Source organism: Podarcis cretensis (assembly GCF_951804945.1).
Source record: "Podarcis cretensis genome assembly, chromosome: 18".
NCBI classification, from domain to species: domain Eukaryota; kingdom Metazoa; phylum Chordata; class Lepidosauria; order Squamata; family Lacertidae; genus Podarcis; species Podarcis cretensis.
The window spans coordinates 7,633,702-7,655,668 of NC_137188.1; the positions used below are offsets into that span (position 1 = coordinate 7,633,702).

General features: G+C 48.6%; 1 protein-coding gene across 4 annotated transcripts; it reads left to right on the plus strand.

Annotated features, from left to right (window-relative positions):
- Nucleotides 1–215: 215 nt before the first annotated feature.
- LOC307206988 (uncharacterized protein) lies at nt 216–21,510 on the plus strand. Of its 4 annotated transcripts, none has more exons than XM_079960563.1 (10): nt 216–371; nt 2,312–2,397; nt 4,328–4,476; nt 5,297–5,538; nt 7,802–8,335; nt 12,628–12,735; nt 15,245–15,524; nt 17,200–17,393; nt 18,958–19,104; nt 20,884–21,510. In XM_079960563.1, exons 1-10 carry the CDS (start codon nt 330–332, stop codon nt 21,337–21,339), a joined length of 2,238 nt encoding a protein of 745 aa, XP_079816689.1. In that variant the 5' UTR covers nt 216–329; the 3' UTR covers nt 21,340–21,510. The 4 variants fall into 4 exon arrangements, with proteins under 4 accessions (XP_079816689.1, XP_079816692.1, XP_079816691.1 ...); XM_079960566.1 differs by having other exon boundaries at nt 18,958–19,112; nt 20,884–21,043; XM_079960564.1 differs by having other exon boundaries at nt 217–371; nt 4,328–4,484.
- The last annotated feature ends 457 nt before the right edge of the window (nt 21,511–21,967 follow it).

Consider the following 21,967-nt stretch of genomic DNA (forward strand, 5'->3'; position numbering starts at 1 on the left):
ATAAGTCGGCATTCTGCCTGTCTTCAAAACACTGAATAAACAGGTGGCCCCAAGACAGACTGGTCTTCTGGAACTGGTGCCATTCCAAGCCCTGTGGGTTACCTACCCTTTCCCCCTCTGCTTTGCAGTTGTGGTTGTTCCAAAGCGCCCCTTTGGAAGGGAGAGCAGGGGCCCAGCGCCTGATCTGTGACGTCACACCTATGACATCACACCGCATCACAAGGGGGAATGGATGGAACGGTGGGGGAAGCTGGGGTGTGCTGCTCCTCAGCGGGGAGGCTGCAGGTCTCCTCTGCCTGCATGGGAAATGACGTTGCTTTAGTGATGCCATGATTTGCGCCCTGCCAGTCGGGCAGAGATCATGGCAGATAGTGAGTAGGAAAGCAAGCTGCAATCTCTCTCTCTCTCTCTCTCTCTCTCTCTTTCTCTCTCTGAATTATAGGATAGTTGATGATGGCAGGCTTGGAACCAACTCTGCGTGTGCCCTTCTAGATGCACCTACCTGTCGAATCTGCTTTTTACATTCCAGTTCCCCATCCCCCAGAAATACCGTATTTTTCGCTCTATAGGACGCACCCGACCATAAGATGCACCTAGTTTTAGAGGGGGAGAACAAGAAAAAAAAAATTATCTCCCTCTCTGCGCAGCGTTCCTTCAGCGAAGCAGCAGGAGAAACGGAGCCCCATCCATTTCTCCTCCTACTTCGCTGATGGGGCGTTGCGCAGAGGGAAAACTGCACAGCAGTGGCGTAGCGTGGGGGGTGCAGGGGGGGCCAGCCGCACTGGGCGCAACATTTGGGGGGGCGCTCGCACTCGCAGCTCTCTGCCCCTACCTGTGGCTCGCTCACTCTCTCTCACTGCAGTGCTGGCTGTGCGAATCCGATCCGAGCTGCTGGGTTGCCGCCCACTGTGGAGGGGGAGGGTGCCAGGCGTGCGTTGCGGTGCAGAGCGGAGAGAGAGGGAGGGAGGGACTATCTGGGGGAGGGACAGTGCAGCGGCCGCCCAGCGCAGCGCTGAGCGCGGGAGAGAACCACACCCGACCAGCCCAGGCAGCAGCAAGAAGAAGCTGGCAGCGGCGGCAGGTTAGGGGTTAGGGGCGCAAATTACTTGCCTTGCCCCGGGTTAAAAGGTAAAGGTAAAGGTACCCCTGCCCGTACGGGCCAGTCTTGACAGACTCTGGGGTTGTGCGCCCATCTCACTCAAGAGGCCGGGGGCCAGCGCTGTCCGAAGACACTTCTGGGTCACGTGGCCAGCGTGACATCGCTGCTCTGGCGAGCCAGAGCCGCACACGGAAACGCCGTTTACCTTCCCGCTGGTAAGCGGTCCCTATTTATCTACTTGCACCCGGAGGTGCTTTCGAACTGCTAGGTTGGCAGGCGCTGGGACCGAGCAGCGGGAGCGCACCCCGCCGCAGGGATTCGAACCGCCGACCTTTCGATCGGCAAGCCCTAGGCGCTGAGGCTTTAACCCACGGGTTAGGGGGCGCAAATTACTTGCCTTGCCCCGGGTGCTGACAACCCGCTGCGCTCCAGAGGTTTTGCGTTGCTTTTGCTGAAGCCATGGAGCCTGCATTCGCTCCATAACGCACGCACACATTTCCCCTTAATTTCTGGAGGGGAAGAAGTGCGTCTTGTAGTGCAAAAAATACGGTACATCTAAGAGTCTGGGAAAGGGATACTTCCTTGCTGTGCTGCCTCCCGACTTCTCCTTTCTCCCTACAGTTCCCCTATTAAGAATAAAAGAAATATCAAATTGTGGAGTTGGAAAGGACCACGAAATATCGTTTGGTCCAACCCGTTTGGTCCAATCTTTTGCCCAAAGTGGGGCTCAAAATCACCAGCACCTGCTACGTGGCGCAAACTTCATCTTGCTTGGAAGTTTCTGGCGGCGGCTAAGATTTCAACCCCACACCAAGGGGGCTGGTCTCTTTTACAGAGTAAAAGCAGTCTGCTGCTGGCCTCGAGGGAAGAGATGGGAGTCAGGATTCAAGCGAGGAGGAGCAATGAGAAGTATCCATTCAAAGAAGTCCGGCTTCAGAGTTAGGGACAGATAGGTTCGCCATATTTCAAAAAGTGAAAATCTGGACATTTTTGGCCAAAGTTGAGCCTCTTTGCGGGGGGGGGGGGTTGTTACGTCTGGGAAATTCCAGGCGTATGGCAGCCCTCGAGATAGACGTGCCATTTTGGTTTTCTTCCTTTTCTTTTCCCCAAACTTACACCCAGTTCCGCACGTTAGCTTTTGCAAGTGATTCTTATCAGGAGGTGAAAACGGGATAGTGGAGCTCTTTAATTTGTTCTGTGCTTTGGGTCTAGTTAGCTCATCGGACGAGCATCATGTGGCTTCAGCGTCAAAGGACCCCCCAGTCAACACATCTGGCACGAGGACGCAAGAGGATGAGGTTTGTACGTCACAATACAGTGGTACCTCGCTTCAGGGTACATACCCTTCAGGTTACGGACTCCGCTAACCCAGAAATAGTACCTTGGGTTAGGAACTTTGCTTCAGGATAAGAACAGAAGTGCTCTGGCGGCGCGGCGGCAGCAGGAGGCCCCATGAGCTAAAGTGGTGCTTCAGGTTAAGAACAGTTTCAGGTTAAGAACGGACCTCTGGAACAAAGGATGCGGGTGGTGCTGTGGGTTAAACCACAGAGCCTAGGACTTGCCGATCAGAAGGTCGGCGGTTTGAATCCCCGCCACGGGGTGAGCTCCCATTGCTCGGTCCCTGCTCCTGCCAACCTAGCAGTTTGAAAGCACGTCAAAGTGCAAGTAGATAAATAGGTACCGCTCCGGCGGGAAGGTAAACGGCGTTTCCATGCACTGCTCTGGTTCTCCAGAAGCGGCTTAGTCATGCTGGCCACATGACCTGGAAGCTGTACGCCGGCTCCCTCGGCCAATAAAGCGAGATGAGCGCCACAACCCCAGAATCGGTCACGAATGGACCTAATGGTCAGGGGTCCCTTTAGCTTTACCACTTGGCCCCTACGGCTTGTTATTTGGCGACACCAGGAGTCGCCAAGCCATCATTTCTGGGCACCCACAGCCTCCTTCGCTGGTGTTCCCAGCCTAGGGCCCTGGACTCTAATCCCATAATAGCCCCAACTATGCCTGTGGGTGTATGTGTGTGTTTTTGCCAACATTTAAACCTCAGGTAAATGGAGCTCAGCCAATGAGCGAAGTCAGAACTGTGATGGACAGGCGAGTTGTTTGCACACAGGAATTCCTCAGCGGCGGCTGTTTTCCCCCTTGGAAGCAATTTCCCTGCTTCTGTCATATTTTCTGGGCAGAAATCCACAGGTTGAGCCAGTGCCAGATTTACGTATAAGCTAAACAAGCTATAGCTTAGGGCCCCACTCTCTTGGGGCTAACCCCCAAAAAATTAAAGGAAAAAGAAACTGGATTTACATTTCCGAAATATAAGATAAAAAACAAAATAAAGCCTAAATACAGCAACAGTACATAGAGGGCCGTCGCGGGGGTACTTTCTTGTCACCCCCCACAGACACCGCCCCCCCCCCCGTTGTGACGTCACTGAGGTAGATAAGATTACTGTATTTTTCGCTCAATAAGACGCACCAGACCACAAGACGCACCTAGTTTTTGGAGGAGGAAAACAAGCAAAAAAATATTCTGAATCTCAGAAGCCAGAGCAGCAAGAGGGATCGCTGCGCAGCGAAAGCAGCAATCCCTCTTGCGGTTCTGGCTTCTGGGATAGCTGCGCAGCCTGCATTCGCTCCATAAGACGCACACACACATTTCCCCTTACTTGAAGTAGGAATGAAACAAAGTGATTTCTAACAATAAGGTTAAAAAGGAATAATGCAAAAATGGCTTGATAATTAGATGAGAAATAGAATGATATAATATGTTTAAGATAAAGAACGAAGATAAAACAAGGAGGGGAAAATTTGCTGAATTAACTATTTGAATTGGAATACAAAGGAGGGAGGTGTGAGGAAGTCATGGAAATAAGTAAATGAATTATAGGACAGTGAAAGAGGGATTTGTTTTTAATCTGTTCTTATTTTACCTTTGTGTTGTTGTTTTCTCTTTTTTTCATGCATTTTGTATTTTTTTTTTCTTTTTTTTGGATTATGTAAATTCCTTTATTTTTTGTATTTTTGTACTTTTTCTCTTTTCAATAAATATTATTTTTTTTTAAAAAAAAAAAAAACACATTCCCCCTTACTTTTTAGGAGGGGAAAAGTGAGTCTTATAGAGCAAAAAATACGGTGACTGGGACTGCAGCGCTTTTCTCGTTAAGAAGCAGAACCTTGTTTTTTGGTTGTTTGGAGACTCTACAAACCAAACTCCCCATCCCTCGTTTCTCAGCTTTCAGATACTACCCTGCACAACCCAAGCTGGCCTCCGAAGACGACAAACCCTCACACCACAAGTAGCATTCTGTGTGTCCCCGATGAAGCCATCCGAAGGATTTCCACAACCACTAAGAGCAACAGCCTCGAACCCTCTACCACGAGGTATTTAAGTGAGTACCAACCAGACTGGCGGACGAGCGAAGACGGGGAGCTGGTAAGATGATGGATTTTTCGGAGCTAGCCGACCTAACCGGAAGAGTCCGCGACCAAAAGGAGGAGGAATATCACTAAAGAATGGAATAAATTTAATGATTATCTAGTTAGATTTGTTAAGTTAAACTACCTGAAAATAGCTTTCAGGTACATAATGGGCTTAGGATTTTATTTATGTTAAGGGATGAATTAATATGTTTAATTCCATAAGGTGAAGATCTAAGGATGTTAATGTTTAAGTAAATTTGGGATTTGGAAAACCATTAAAAGGACATGCAATGAAATTCAACCAAGGGGAAGTGAGGAAGTCACTTAACAAAGTTAATAACTGTAATTTTCAATAAAGCTATGGTTTATGTCTTTTTGTTTTGTGTGTTGTTTTTTGTTTGTTTATAATATTGTGAAAACCACCGTATTTTTCGCTCTATAAGACGCACCAGACCACAAGACGCACCTAGTTTATGGAGGAGGTAAACAAGGAAAAAAAATATATTCTGAATCTCAGAAGCCAGAACAGCAAGAGGGATCACTGTGCAGTGAAAGCAGCAATCCCTCTAGCTGTTCTGGCTTCTGGGCTAGCTGTGCAGCCTGCATTCGCTCCATAAGACACACACACACTTCCCCTTACTTTTTAGGAGGGGAAAAGTCATAGAGCAAAAAATACGGTAATTAAAAAAAATGGGGGGGGGAGAAAACGGGGAGCTGGTAAGCGGCGTCTCCGAGATGGGCTCGCGGGCAAGGAAGATAACACAATATGCTCTCCCCACAGCCACAGAAGCTCAATCGAGACTCGAGAGGGAGCCCTCGCAGGACGAGGAGCTGTTGGCCACCAATGAGAACGAGCTGGTGATGCAAATGACGATATCAGAATATGAGCTGTTCCCGGGACTGGGAGATAGCTTTTCTCAGGAGGGGCCAGGGAGCGGGCTGCGACATTCCTTCGAAGAGCAACTTGCTGCTTACAGGGATCCCCAAAATAAGATAACATCCCACCAGGAATTGCCAGAGGAGGTACGTTTTTTCCCCCTTAAAAAATCAGCTAGGTGGGGACCAGGTAGGGATGTGGTTTGGTTCACATTTAGGCATGCTGAGACCCTTCCTGTCCACGGACTGTCTCAGCAGAATGGTGCATGTTCTAGTTAATCTCCCGCTTGGACTACTGCCATGCGCTCTATGTGGGGCTGCCTTTGAAAGTGACCTGGAAACTACAACTAATCCAGAATGCGGCAGCTAGACTGGTGACTGGGAGCGGCCGCCGAGATCATATAACACCGGTCCTAAAGGAGATACACTGGTTTCCAGTATGTTTCCGAGCGCAATTCAAAGTGTTTGTGCTGACCTTTGAAGGCCTAAATTGACGCGGCCCATGCCAAAGAAGGACAGAACTTTTTTTATGTATGCTACAACAGCAGCAAGAATACTTATTGCAAAATACTGGAAGACACAAGATCTACCCACCCTGGAAGAATGGCAGATGAAGATGATGGACTATATGGGACTGGCAGAAATGACCGGCAGAATCCAAGACCAGGGAGAAGAGTCGGCGGAAGAAGACTGGAAGAAATTTAAAGACTACTTACAGAAATATTGTAAAATTAATGAATGTTAGAACAATGTTGGATAGAAATTAAGTGGTTTCCAGCTGTAATGCTTAAGAGATATGAAGAAAAAAAAGGTTTAGAAATAAGTAAAAACTAATGGTGAGGATTTGCTGAACTAACAATTTGAATTGGAATACAAGAAAGGGAGGTATGAGGAGGTCTGGAAAATAAGTTAAAAGAAAATAAGTAATGGAAATTCTATGTGTTTTTAATTATTTTTGTATTTTTGTTATTTTTTCTTTTTTATTTCACATTGTATTATTTTTTGAAAACTTTAATAAATATTCTATATATAAAAAAAAAAGGACGCAGCCCAGTATACCTGAAGGAGTGTCTCCACTGCCATCGTCTAGCCCGGACCCTGAGGTCCAGCTCCGAGGGCCTTATCGGTAGTGGCTCCTGCCCTATGGAACGCCCTGATGTCAAGGAAATAAACAATCTTAGAAGACATCTGGGGATGCAGGTGGTGCTGTGGGTTAAACCACAGAGCCTAGGGCTTACTGATCAGAATGTCAGCAGTTCGAATCCCCGCAGTGACGGGGGGAGCTCCCGTTGTTTGGTCTCAGCTCCTGCCCACCTAGCAGTTTGAAAGCACGTCAAAGTGCAAGTAGATAAATAGGTACCACTCCGGCGGGAAGGTAAACGGCATGCTGTGGTTCGCCAGAAGCGGCTTAGTCATGCTGGCCACCAGTCATGCTTGAATATGTCTGCGGACAAACGCCAGCTCCCTCGGCCTATAGAGTGAGATGAGCACACAACCCCAGAGTCGTCCACGACTGGACCTAACGGTCAGGGGTACCTTTCCCTTTTAGAAGACACCTGAAGGCAGCCTTGTACTGGGAAGTTTTTAATGTTTGGTGCTTTATCATGTTTTAAATACTCAATTCAGAACCACCCAGAGTGGCTGTGGAAACCCAGCCAGATGGGTGGGGAATAAATAATAAAATTATTGTATGCTCCCAGGAGATTGCTTCTACAGAACTTGTTGCTTCTTGGTCAGAAGCTCTGCGGTGCCAGTCCATACTAAAAGCGATTTCTTTTTTTTTAAAAAAATAATTTTTATTCATTTTTCAAACACATAATAAAAACAAAGCACAAAACAGAAAGTCAAAACACAAAACAAAAACATACAAAACATTTAAACAAATATAACTTCAAAATTGTATTTTCATACCCTTCTTTCCTTCGACTTCCCCATACCTCCCCGTCCCTGCAGCCTTGTTTTGTAATTCTTTAGCAACCCTTTGGTCAATTTATCCTGATTCCCTTTCATTAAATTTCCTTTAGTTTTTTAGTTACAGCTGTAATTCTCTGTTTCTTACCCCTTGACATCTTAGCATTCCTCAATTTTGCAACAGTTTTTAAGGTATATTTTAAATTTCTTCCAGTCCTCTTCCACTGTCTCCTTCCCCTGGTCACGGATTCTGCCCGTCATCTCAGCCAGTCCCATAAAGTCCATCACCTTTGTCTGCCATTCTTCCAGAGTAGGTAGTTCTTGCATCTTCCAATACTTCGCCAGTAGAATTCTTGCTGCTGTGGTAGCATACATAAAGAAAATCCTATCCTTCTTTAACACCAATTGGCCAACCATGCCCAAGAGAAAAGCCTCTGGTTTCTTAGGAAAAGTCCACTTAAGGACTTTCTTAATTTCATTATAGATTTCTTTCCCCTAGGAAGAGGAGGAATGGAACGAAGCACCGGCAGAAAATTTACCGGGAGAGAAGGGCTCACAGGAATACGTGCTGGCGTCTTCAGCTCCACCAGCACCCATGCTTCCACCGCCACCAGCAGAAGGGGAGTGGGTGACCCCTCTAACAGCCCCAGAGGGGGGATGGGTGCCCCCTCCGACACCCCCGCAGAGGGGGCGAATGACTCCCCCAGTGCCACCTCTGGAGAGCGAGTGGGTGATATTCGAGAGGACACTTATAGAGAGGGAGAGGGTTCTGACTCCACCAACAGAGAGGGGGTCGCAAGCTTCTCTGCCGCCATCCCCTCAAGTGTTGCCTGTCGTTCCACAGCCACGGGACGAGGAACCTCAGATAGCAGCCCCCACGGAAATAGCCGCCACGCACCAGCCGCCGCTGCCAGGCCCTGATCCGCAACCAGAGAAAGCGAGGACCCCCCCATGGCAGACGTCAGAGGAAGAGCCGCTTATCCCCTGGGCTTCAGCCTCAAATGCCTTTTCGGTTTTCCAGACGGTGGAAAAGGTACCGTATTTTTTTTTTCAGGGAAAAAATATTATTTATCAGGTCTGTTACTTCATCAACAGACAGTAAGCTGCAGAGGGGAAGGAAGGAAAATGCAAAGCAGCAGCAACAACAACAACAACTTTTGCTTTGTTATTTCTGCTGGTTTTTACCGGAATGACTCCTCTCAAAGGGCCTTTGGAAGAACTGCCCATCAAGTAAATGTTTCTTTTTCTATCAGTCCTACTTGTCTGGAGAGCAACACCTACTGGCAGATTTACCGTATTTTTCGTCCTATAGGGCGCACCGGCCCATAGGACGCACCTCGTTTTTTGGGGTGGGGAATGAATAAAAAAAAATTATTCCCCCCCCCCAGCCGCGGCTGCCGCCCCAAGCCTTGCACACGCCTGCCCGAAGCACGGGACACCCTCCGGAGGGCTCCACGTGCTTCGGGCTGCAGGCTGCCGCCCCAAGCCTTGCGCACCCGGCGGGAGCTCCTGCCGGGCGCGCAAGGCTTGCAGACACTCGCCGGGGCTGCAGGCTGCTGCCCGCAAGCCTTGTGAGCCCGCAGGAACTCCCGCTGGGCTTGCAAGGCTTGCGGATAGCTTCCTGAAGCCTGGAGAGCGAGAGGGGTCGGTGCGCACCGATGCCTCTCGCTCTCCAGGCTTCAGCGAAAGCCTGCATTCGCCCCATAGGACGCACACACTTTCCCCCTTCATTTTTGGAGGGGGAAAAGTGCGTCCTATGGGGCGAAAAATACGGCAGTCTCCTCAGGAAATCTTGAGGTGGGTTTTAGATCCCCACAGAGTAGAGATAGGGAGGAGGGTCTCTCCAGTGAACGAGGCTCCTGAGAACGTGAAGAGTGATTCTTTATTTATTTATTTATAATATCCCCAGGTCTTTACGGTTGCTGAATGTTTTCTCAAGTAGCAGCAAAAGCTGAAAAGGTGCTGTATTATCAGGTTGCCTGTCTTCCAGAGAATGGGGTCTGGCAAGGCCCTGTTAATTTATGGAAGGTGCGTGCTTCTAGAGCAGCGTTTCCCAAAACTTGGGTCTCCGGTAGTTTTGTTGTACTACAACTCCCATCATCCCTAGCTAGCAGGGCCAGTGCCCAGGAATGATGGGAGTTGTAGTCCAAAAACAGCTGGAGACCCGAGTTTTGGGAAACGCTGTTATACAGCAAGGATAGGCATAGCTGTCAACCGTCCCTTATTTGGCGGGAAACTCCCTTATCCCAGCGCTATTTCCCGCTGCTGTACCTTGTTGATGATGTCCTTTAAATTTCCCGGGTTTCATGCTCACCCGGCTCAGGAGGGAAGCAGTGGCTCAGGGTCCACCGCCGCGAGAGAGAGAGCGTGCACGAGCTGCCGCGTCTCCGTCTCTCCCTTTTCCCCCTCAGGGGCACGTCGTAAGGAGACGGGTGGCGGCGGGCAGGAAGTCTTGCGAGACTTCTGCTGCGCTGCCAGGGGAAGCCGGAGGCAGCAGCGACGGCAGCGACTGAGGAGGCGGCCTGAGAGAGGAGGAAGAGGAGGGGATGGGGAGGGATGCAGAAGGGCGGCGCTTCAGCCGCAGAGGTGCTGCAACCGCTTCATGCCAGGCTCGCGGGCGGCATGGGTGAGAGTCTCCCTCCCTCTCTCTTGGGCAGGGAAGGGCCGATGGAACTCCTTGCGCCAGGACGACGGCAGCCCCGACGTGCTGCTTAGCATCCCCTCCAACCAGTGCAGCATCTTAATGTAGCGATTTCCCCCTCTGCATCCCTTTCATAACTCTATTTTTATAAATCATTTGTCCACCCATAGTTCAAATTTTTACTACAAATCTTCTGTCAATCCTACCAATGTATGTAACTCTTGACAATAGCTTTTCAACTAAATTATAAACCTTCCCCATTCTTTATTAAAGAGGTCCTCTTCCTGGTTTCTTATTCTGCCTGTAAGCTTTGCCATCTCGACGTCGTTCCTCAGTTTTGTCTGCCACTCTTCTTTGGGTCAGAGTTGTAGACCCTTAGGATCATCTAGTCCCCTGCAAAACACAGTCAGTGGCAGCCAAAGCAGCATGGCTCCATCAATGGCAGATTGATGTATAAGTTAAGCAAAATCCCTTATTTTGGCTGCTGATCCCTTATTTTCAAATCTGTAAGTTGACAGCTATGAGGATATATATATAGGGGACATCTGGGCCCCAACGATGCTGTTGCATTCCGGTTGATCTTTTAGTCCACCAGCAGCTACACTTCGGAACTCCCCGTCCCTTGATGCTGAGCGCCTTCACTGTACTATTTTCGGTGCTTGCTAAAAACCTTTTTGTTTAGGCAAGACTTCCCAGATGTGTGGACGTGTGTTTCAATCTGTTCTTAGTTTATCTCCCCCAATGTGTTTTAAATATGTTAAGTTGTGGGTGAACATATCAGACGACACAGCGATTCTTCAACAGCTCTTGTTTATTCAGAGGCCAGAACAGAACTGAGCTGAAGGGTTCAGCCAGCCTGCTTATATAGAGCTCCAGTACAACGTAACTGTAACAACTTTCTAAAACTATCCAATCACTGAACGTCACTTTCAATCCTTCATTTGCATAACTATCTACAGTATCCCCCTGCTGGCCCAGGGTGAGAACTTCAGTACATAACAAAATAGTTGCTTTCAACTGTTTTTAACTGATGATTTTATTGTTTTTCTCTCTCTTTGTAAACCATTTTGAGGGTGTTAACAACCAAGCGATGTATAATTTCTATTAAGTAGACGAACTCCCAGCATGGCCCAAAATTCAAGGGTTGTTTTTTTTTTTGTTTTTTGTTTGTTTGTTTTTGAGTACTTCCTTCTACTACAGGGAAATATTTGGGGTCGTTCAAGAGAGTCGAAATAGCTTTGGGGTTGCTGCCCTGTACTAATTCAGATATGGTTTTACATGTTTCGTATTGTTGCAGGAATTTATGTAAAAGTTGGGGGGGGGAGGGTTGCCCCTCCGGCAGATATCATGCACATGCAGCCCACTACCAAAACCAGCACAATCACTTTTGTGACTTTTGTGATTTGTCTCCACAAAACACTTCATCACAGTTTCTTCCTATCTATTCAAAGGGCCTTTGCTGCACAATACAAAATGTAACAATTCATTGATAAATGTATCCATGTACTGGCTCACTGGGAAAACTTCAGAAAGTCATATAGACATGTGAGCTCAGCTGCTCAGCAGCCCCTCTGCCTGAGTGATAATCCCTGGCATCCTGATACCTGAGTGTCAGACAGGTAGCCATTCCAGAAATAACAAACCCAGATGAAGACAAAAGGGTGTGATTCACTTGGCTGGGAAACAGGGAAATGTAAATATCTCTTTTGTTACACTTGGTGAGTGTTTGGTGGAGGGCAAGGGGAACCATGGGGCAGGGTCCAGGATGCTCAGATTACGGCCACCAGACCTCCCCTTTCATGATGTAACTGTGATGTATTAGTGATGTAGTTGGGGGGGGGTAACATGGGATTGAGGGACGCAGGTGGCGCTGTGGGTTAAAGCCTCAACGCCTAGGACTTGCCGATTGAAAGGTCGGCGGTTCGAATCCCTGCGGCGGGGTGCGCTCCCGCTGCTCGGTCCCAGCGCCTGCCAACCTAGCAGTTCGAAAGCACCTCCGGGTGCAAGTAGATAAATAGGGACCGCTTACCAGTGGGAAGGTAAACGGCGTTTCCGTGTGCGGCTCTGGCTTGCCAGAGCAGCGATGTCACGCTGGCCACGTGACCCGGAAGTGTCTTCGGACAGCGCTGGCCCCTGGCCTCTTAAGTGAGATGGGCGCACAACCCCAGAGTCTGTCAAGACTGGCCCGTACGGGCAGGGGTACCTTTACCTTTAACATGGGGATTAGCAGCTAATAAAAGTTTGGGTTCTCTTTTGTTCTGGGCTTCCATCTTGTTCCACCTTGTGGCAGGTGGGAGTCCTGTCGCGACCGTCTTCAATAAAGACCAAACCTACTGGCTGCTGTTTTGCTCTGGTATTCCTGGCTGGTGTCCTTGCTTTTTATCCAAGGGAGCCCTCGGATTTCTCCGTTAACAGTTTGTGTGTTTACCTTGTGCACCCATGAAAACCCATTCCATTTTCAACACCCCGGAATTTGTGTCCCAATAGCCCTCTCCCTCCATGAATTTGCCTAATTCTTCTTTGAAATCCTCCAAATTGGTAGCCATCACAGCATCTTGGGGCAGTGAACGCCACAGTTTGATTTTGCGCTGCGTGAATAAGTACTTCCCTTTTGCCTGTCCCAAATCCCCCAACTTTCAGCGCCTCTTTTCAGCGCTGCCCCTTTCATTCCTTTCCGCTTCCAGCCTGAAGCAGCCGCAGAGAAAGTCTCTAAGGAAACATCGCTAAGGAACTACGAACCTCCCATGGCCTCCCGCTCAGGAAAGGAGATTGTGAGCCAACCGGAAACTAAGGTAGTCTTTGGCCAGCTAGAGCACAGTACTCTTATTGTTCCATTTCTTCTACAAACCACTTCCTATAAAGCATCTCAAAATGTTTTCACAACAAAAACTTGTGTTTCAAAAACTGCACATATAAAGACAGTTAAAACCATTGTATAAGGGGAGCGCGTGGCGCTGCGGTCTAAACCACTGAGCCTCTTGGGCTTGCTGATCAGAAGGTCGGCGGTTTGAATCCCTGTGAAAAGATGAGCCTCGCGTCGCTCTGTCCCAGCTCCTGCCAACCTAGCAGTTCAAAAGCACGCCGGCACAAGTAGATAAATAGGTACCACTGTGGTGGGAAGGTAAATGGTGTTTCCGTGCGCTCTGGTTTCCATCACAGTGTCCTGTTGCTCCAGAAGTGGTTTAGTCCTGCCGGCCACATGACCCAGAAAGCTGTCTGTGGACAAACGGCGGCTCACCTTGGACTGGACTTAACCATCCAGGGGGTCCTTTGCTTTTTTACCTTTATATAGCCCTAACCCCTAGAATGGCTCATGAAGTCTAAGAAACCAAAAAAACCAACTGAGTTTCAAAACCGGTTTTGAAAGTTTCAGCCTGTCCTCTTGTATCCAAGGATACAAAGTCCTGCACCCTCGAATCTCATAAACCACCATGCAATATTTGGTTAGAATATAGAATCATAGATTCGTAGACTTGGAAATATGCAGTTGTCCCATACGGGGATTCGAACCTGCAACCTTGTCGTTATCAGTACTCTAACCAACTGAGCTATGTCTTCAAAGGTGTCCAAATGCAGAGCGAACAAACAACTTTCTGAAACATATGGCAGAGTAAGAATTAAAAACAACTGCCCTTATAAAAACCAATTTAGACCCAGTACCTTGGTTCTCGAACGTAATCTGTTCCGGAAGTTCACCTGACTCCCGAAACGGTTCAAAAACCAAGGCGCGGCTTCCGATTGGCTGCAGGAGCTTCCTGCACTCAATTGGAAGCCACGTCGGACATTCAGCTTCCGAAAAACGTTCGCAAACCAGAACCCTCGCTTCCGGGTTTGCGGGGTTTGGAAGCCGATTTGTTTGGGAGCCAAACTGTTCAAGTACCAAGGTACCGCTGTACAGATACGGGTGGGAATAGGGAGAATCTAACAGGTGACAGCTGGGAGCACTCTTCTGTCTTTGGAATAAGGGTTAAGCTATAATTGTGATAGATGGCTATTTGTTTGTTTGTTTGTTTGTTTGTTTCTCCTCTTCTCTCTTCTCTTCCACCTTCTTTATTATCCTCCTTTGGCTTTGTTTTTTTGCTTCTTTCCTCTTACTCTTCTTTAGATGAGTTTGCGCTTTTGTTCTACTTTATGTTGAAAACTCCGAATAAAAACTGATTATTTAAAAAACAAACAAGAAATTCCCTCCCCTCAAGATTGCAAATTGTACCGCCAAGTGGCACGAACTCACAAACCCTCCATTCATCAGCACCAGATATAGAGTGGTTCGGGCGGTTCCCCTGCACAAGGCATTGAGCCAATGGGGTGCAATTAATTATAATAATAATAATACCTATATTTATATGGGTACCTACTGGGAAATGGGACGCAGGTGGTGCTGTGGGTTAAACCACAGACCCCAGGACTTGCCGATCAGAAGGTTGCGGTTCGCCAGAAGCGGCTTAGTCATGCTGGCCACATGACCTGGAAGCTGTACACCGGCTCCCTCGGCCAGTAAAGCGAGATGAGCGCCGCAACCCCAGAGTCGGCCACGACTGGACCTAATGCTCAGGGGTCCCTTTATCTTTATCCTTACCTACTGGGAAGAGCCATTTAAAAAACCAACCGGAATTATTGCGAAAATAATTATTATTATAATTATTGCGAAATTTGGGGAAGGAGCAGCCAATTTTTGTCCTGGCTCAGGGCACCATATTGTGTAACCCTGTCCCTGTATGTGGGGCTACCTTTGAAGGTGACTCGGAAACTACAACTAATCCAGAATGCGGCAACTAGACTGGTGACTGGGAGCAGCCGCTGAGACCACATAACCCCGGTCTTGAAAGACCTACACTGGCTCCCAGTATGTTTCCGAGCACAATTCAAAGTGCTGGTGTTGACCTTTAAAGCCCTAAACGGCCTCGGCCCAGTATACCTGAAGGAGCGTCTCCACCCCCATCATTCTGCCCGGACGCTGAGATCCAGCTCCGAGGGCCTTCTGTCATTGCGAGAAGTGAGGCTACAGGGAACCAGGCAGAGGGCCTTCTTGGTGGTGGCGCCCGCCCTGTGGAACGCCCTCCCATCAGATGTCAAAGCGATAAACAACTACCTGACATTCAGAAGACATCTTAAGGCAGCCCTGTTCAGGGAAGTTTTTAATCTGTGATATCTTAGTGTATCTTTGGTTTCTATGGAAGCCGCCCAGAGTGGCTGGGGAAACCCAGCCAGATGGGCGGGGTACAAATAAATTATTATTATTATTATTATTATTATTATTATTATTATTATTATTCCTGCTCCTAACGTCTCTCCACCTCCTAGGCCTTGCCTGTGAGGGTGGACCCAACCCCTTCAGACATGACACGCTTCAAGCCCAAAGCAGCCGTGCTCACCCAGAGGGGAAAAGACAAGGCGTTTCACGACGCCATGGAAGACATCGCCTCACAGATTAAGGACGCCAGCACTTCCTCTATGGCAAATAGCATCAACTCGTTTGTGGACTCTCCAATTGGGAAGGTCTTTGCAAACACCATCGACCGAGCCCTGGAAAAATCTGAGGAGTGGCTGAATTATTATCTTCCTCTACCAGACACCAGCGCTGGTGAGAAATAAGCAACCATTTTGGCAGCCAAGGTTGTTTGTTCGTTTAACTTTAAAGCAATGTTGCATATCATGTACTCGTTCTCTGAATATACAGTGGTCCCTTGATTCTCAAACTTAATTCATTCCGGACGTCCGCTCCAAAACCAAAGCGTTCCAAAACCAAGGTGTGCTTTCCCATAGAAAGTACAGTGGTACCTCGGGTTACATACACTTCAGCTTAGATACTCCGCTAACCCAGAAATAGTACCTCGGGTTAAGAACTTTGCTTCAGGATGAGAACAGAAATCGTGCTCCGGTGGCGCAGCAGCAGCAGCAGGAGGCCCCATTAGCTAAAGTGGTGCTTCAGGTTAAGAACAGTTTCAGGTTAAGAACGGACCTCCGGAACGAATTAAGTACGTAACCAGAGGTACCACTGTAATGCAAAATGAATTAATCCGTTCCAGACTTTGAAAAAGAACCCCTAAAACAGTAATTTAACAAGAATTTTACTAACGAGACCGTTGAACCATAAAATGAAAGCAATAATCAATGCACTATACTATAAAATAAATAAGACAATACGATATATGAAGAATAGAAATAAAAAGTCAATTATATAAAATACATTTTAGGGTTTTGACTTAATAGTCAAATAGTGGATCTTATTCTGATTGCCCCAGCTAAAAACTTTGCAGCCTTTGCTGTCGCCTTCTCATCTTGATGTGCCAAGAGAAAGGACACTGCGGCAGTGGTTGGGCGACCCGGAATGGACAATAAAAGAGGGGTGATAATCTCATTCCTCAAGTCTTTATAAAGAGGGCAAGCCAGAAGGGCATTCGCCACCGATTCGAGACTGCCATCTCCACAGGGACATAAGCGTTTTTCCTGTGGAATCTGTTGTAATTGTCCCTCAAGTCCAGCCAAGGGCAGTACATTCAATCTTGCAAGAGTAAAAGCGTGCCTATCTTTTAGAATTCCTAGGTTATTTAGATAGGGTGCCAGAGAGCCGAAATGGGAAGGTGGAAAATAGTCATACCATGGGCAAAATTTCCTTATTGCGGCCAAGTTGTTCCGACGCTCGATATCATTTAGGCGCTGACAAATTAGACTGTTTGCTTTACTGTAACCCAAAACGAGTAGCTGTTGTGGGGATAAACCACAAGAGTGAAGTTTTTGATAGACAATTTTAGACCAGTCACTCTTGTGACAATCTTGCAGCACTAGGGATATTAGACCGGGGGGGATTTGAGTTTAGGCGAAGTCAATAGTTACCGTATTTTTCGCTCTATAAGACGCACCAGACCATAAGATGCACATAGTTTTTGGAGGAGGAAAACAAGGAAAAAAATATTCTGAATCTCAGAAGCCAGAACAGCAAGAGGGATCGCTGCGCAGTGAAAGCAGCAATCCCTCTTGCTGTTCTGGCTTCTGGCATAGCTGCGCAGCCTGCATTCGCTCCATAAGATGCACACACATTTCCCCTGACTTTTAAGGAGGGAAAAAGTGAGTCTTATAGAGCAAAAAATACGGTAAGAGTCCTACGCCAGATCCGTAATTCTACCGGGGGAACACAGAAAATTTGCCTTAAGAACTTTGATTGGACTGCTTCCGTAGATCCAAGGGGAGTGCCAGTCCAAATCTGAGCCCCATATAATTGCATCGCCTTGCGCCTCCTATCTGCATGTTTTTCTCAGCTGACGCTGGCGGGAAGAAAGAAGAGCGTGACACGTCGAAAGACGACCTCTGCAAAGAGGGCTGCTTCATGAGGATCAACTTTCTTTCCACCCAGCTGAGAAACCGGGCCTTCAGGTTTGTGCTGCACCGGCTGAAAGCCACCCGCAAGAATACCAACGAACAGCTCTCGCGGCTCGATCAGGTGTTGAACATGGTAAGTGTCAGGGAACTGCCATCGGAAGAACAGGTGGTGGAAGGGCTCCAGGAGGATAGAAGAGATTCAGCAGCAGAAGAGGGAACCAGTAGGGGGGGGGCAGGAGCTTCCAGGGACAGGAAGTCGGAGGGGAGGCTCTGGGACACTTCCAGTGAGAACAGTGAGGAGGTATCAAGGCCCCCTTTAGCGACCCCCACCCCTCGCCGGAAGCTGTCACGCAGGGAATCTAGGAGACGCGTTTCCGTCAAGCAGCTTTTATGCTGGAAACGTTTCCGCAAGCGCCCACTGTCGGATTCTACCAGTGACTGACGGAGCCATGTCCAAGGGCTCCGCTCAAGGCAGAGCTTTGCTACGTTAAGCAAACTCCGAGGGACTAACCCTTTTACACACAAGTAGCTCATTGTCCCATCACAGTAAGTGAGGCTGAACATCGGCTCGCTGCGAATTCTCCGCCATTGAGGGGAAGTGTGTGGAACAGGTCTCAGTGTTTCGGTTTCTGGGAATGGAGTTGAGAGAGGACCTAACCCGGGGAGAAAACAGCAAAGACCTGGTGAAGAGAGCACAGCAGAGGTTACCGTATTTTTTGCTCTGTAAGACGCACCAGACCATAAGACGCACCTAGTTTGTGGAGGAGGAAAACAAGAAAAAAAATATTCTAAATCTCAGAAGCCAGAACAGCAAGAGGGATCGCTGCACAATGAAAGCAGCAATCCCTCTTGCTGTTCTGGCTTCTGGGATAGCTGCGCAGCCTGCATTCGCTCCATAAGATGCACACACATTTCCCCTTACTTTTTAGGAGGGGAAAAAGTGAGTCTTAGAGAGCAAAAAATACGGTATATTTTCTGAGAATCCTCCAGAAAAAGAATCTCTCAAAGGATCTGTTGTTGGCATTTTACCATTGTACTGTGGAGAGTGTATTAACTTATGGTCTGTGTGTGTGGTTTGGGAGCTGCGCGGCCAGGGAAAAAACAATGCTGTCCAGGGTTGTAAAGACTGCGGAGAGAATAATTGGGTGCACTCTTCCCACCTTGGATCAAATCTACGCTTCCAGGTGCCATGTCACTGGGGAAACAAACAGTCTCTGTCCGTAGACCATTCAAAAATGGAGGCTTGCGCAAAGGGCTGGGGCCAGAAAGGGAGCCAGCGATTGACCACACATTCGCTCCATAAGACGCACAGACATTTCCCCTTACTTTTTAGGAGGAAAAAGGTGTGTCTTATGGAGCGAAAAATACGGTACAGTCATACCTCGGGTTGAATGTGTTTTGGGTTGAGCGGGTTCAAGTTGCGCTCCACAGCACGGAGCGTGTTACTTCCGGGTCTCGACGCTTGCGCATGCGCAGATGCTCAAAATGACGTCACACGCATGCGCAGAAGCGGCAAAGCACGACCCACACACGGGCAGATGTGCCGTCGCTTGTTACATTCACTTCACGATGCGAACAGGGCTCCAGAACGGATCCCATTTGCATCCCGAGGTATCACTGTAATTGGATTTCTGTGCAAGCCAGAATCAGTAACCCCCTCTCTCTTTCTCTCTCTCTCTCTCAATTCCCCCTCTCAGCTAGATCACTCCCTGAGCCCGGGCCCTTCCAGTTTCCAAAAGGTCTCGGAAAGCTTGTCAAACATTTTGCCACAGTGGAATACAAAGATGGAAGCTCCGTCCCAGAAGCCCAGCGTCGTCCAGAAGTCCCTCTCATTAATGCCTGAGGTATCTTGGTGAGGAACGGAGACATCCAGGGGCAAATTGGCCAGATGGACTGTTGCCATCAGCGGAAACAGCCCTTCTAGGAAGGGGGAAGCTGAGAAGCACTATCAACCTCAGACTGCCTCTAGTGGCGAGGGGTGGAATTACGGGAACAAGCCGTCTTCCTGAGAGATAAGGGGCGGAGCCTGAGAATGAAGGGCCAATCAAAGGGGAGAACCTGGGAGTGTTAGGGTGGCCCTCATTCGGTGGCGTAGCGTGGGGAGGGCCACAGAGGCGCAAAATTGTTAGGGGTGCACAATTTCAATACAGCTGTGCACTTCCGTAGCTGTGAACCAGGAAGTGAACTCTCCGGATAATGGAACGGCTCTTCATTTCTTATCTCTGTGGATGCGATCTCCTGTGTGATGTGGATGCCATTAGGCAGTTGAATGCACATGCATCCTCTTTCCTTCTTGCTCCCTACATGGCTCTACGCACCAGCAACCCCTGCTATGCCACTGGCCTTAGTTAGGTGAAGCTCTCTCCATTCTTCCATGGCAGACTGTTGCTCCACTTAAAAAGGGCTCTATCTTAAGGTTACCAGATTTTTTTCAATGAATCCAGGGACACTTTTCAACTTCAATAGGAATGATAGGATTTTGTATGGGGACTGATTTGTAAATCCGGGGACTGCCCATGTCCAGAAAGTGGTGTTGGGGGATGAGGGTTCAGACCCCTGGGCTCTCACTTGTGGGGTGCCTCAGGGTTCTGTCCTCTCCCCCATGCTTTTCAACATTTACATGCAGCCGCTGGGAGAGATGATCAGGAGGTTTGGGCTGGGTGTTCATCAGTATGCAGATGACACCCAGCTCTACCTCTCTTTCAAATCAGAACCAGTGAAGGCGGTGAAGGTCCTGTGTGAGTGCCTGGAGGATGGATAGGGGCCAACAGATTGAGGTTGAATCCTGACAAGACAGAAGTACTGTTCTTGGGGTACAGGGGCAGGCGGGTGTGGGGGACTCCCTGGTCCTGAATGGGGCAACTGTGCCCCTGAAGGACCAGGTGCGTAGCCTAGGAGTCATTTTGGACTCACAGCTGTCCATGGAGGCACAGGTCAATTCTGTATCCAGGGCAGCTGTCCACCAACTCCATCTGGTACGCAGCCTGAGACCCTATCTGCCTGTGGACTGTCTGGCCAGAGTGGTGCATGCTCTAGTTATCTCCCACTTGGACTACTGCAATGCGCTCTACGTGGGGCTACCTTTGAAGGTCACCCAGAAACTGCAATTAATCCAGAATGCAGCAGCTAGACTGGTGACTGGGAGTGGCCGCTGGGACCACATAACACCGGTCCTGAGAGATCTGCATTGGCTCCCAGTACATTTCCGAGCACAATTCAAAGTGTTGGTGCTGATCTTTAAAGCCCTAAACAGCGTCAGCCCAGTATACCTAAAGGAGCTTCTCCATCCCCATCGTCCAGCCCAGACACTGAGATCCAGCGCTGAGGGCCTTCTGGCAGTTCCTTCATTGCGAGAAGTGAGGTTACAGGGAACCAGACAGAGGGCCTTCTCGGTGGTGGCACCCGCAGCTACCTTCTCTTTAAAAGACATCTGAAGGCAGCCCTGTTTAGGGAGGTTTTTAATGTTTAATGCTGTATTGTTTTTAACACTTGATTGAAAGCCGCCCAGAGCGGCTGGGGAAACTCAGCCAGATGGGCGGGGTATAAATAATAAATTATTATTATTATATTAATATTGGGAAACAGGGATGTCTGGTAACCTTACTCTATCTACCCTCTTTCAGCAATTGGAGATGAAAGCTTTGACCATGACCCGGGTCCTGGCCGACGAGTTGTACACAACCTACCGCAATCTCCTGCCGCATGTCGCTGAGCTCCCTGCTCACCTCCAAGAAAAAGTGACTCAGGTCTACCAGAGCATGGAAGACCTCCACTCTCATTTGTCCTCCGTCGCCTCCCTCAAGGATCTGCCAACCTACCTGATCCTACAGAGCCGAGAGAGAATCTCCATCGCCCGGGAGAACCTGGACGAACTGCTAGATTTCATGGCCCAAAGCCATCCAGGTCAGTGGCTGTCTCAACCTAGCACTTCCAGGACAGGGGTTGGTCTACCGTCGGCTGGGGTCAGGCCACCGATAACGGGGAACGCCGAAAGCAGAGGGGAAGAAGAAGGGTCCACGTCCTGGCAACGTTCGCCACCTCACCCGTCGCCTTCGTATCCAAAAGATTCTCAGCTCTAAAACCAGTTGAAGAGCGTTCCTCCTTGGAACAGAAGCTTTGAGTTACTACAGCTCCGGTTTCGTGCAACCAGGGAACTGTAACACCATGGAAGCCAATTTTGCCATCACCATCCTCTGCTTGTGATTCAGGCAACTGATCCCATTGCAATTAAAGGTCTCTCTGAAACAAAACTGCGCTTGCGTACTCCTTTGAAAAAGGTTCTGTGCTCCCACTGGGATTTGGGAGGGGGTCTCGTCAGCTAAGCGGCCTCGGCCCAGTATACCTGAAGGAGCGTCTCCACCCCCATCGTTCTGCCCGGACGCTGAGGTCCAGCTCCGAGGGCCTTCTGGCGGTTCCCTCATTGCGAGAAGCCAAGTTACAGGGAATCAGGCAGAGGGCCTTCTTGGTGGTGGCGCCCGCCCTGTGGAACGCTCTCCCACCAGATGTCAAGGAAATAAACAACTACCTGACTTTTAGAAGACATCTGAAGGCAGCCCGGTTTAGGGAAGTTTTTAATGTGTGCCATTTTAATGTATTTTTAATCTTTGTTGGAAGCCGCCCGGAGTGGCTGGGGAAACCCAACGAGATGGGCAGATTATTATTATTATTATTATTATTATTATTATTATTATTATTATTAGCTGGGAG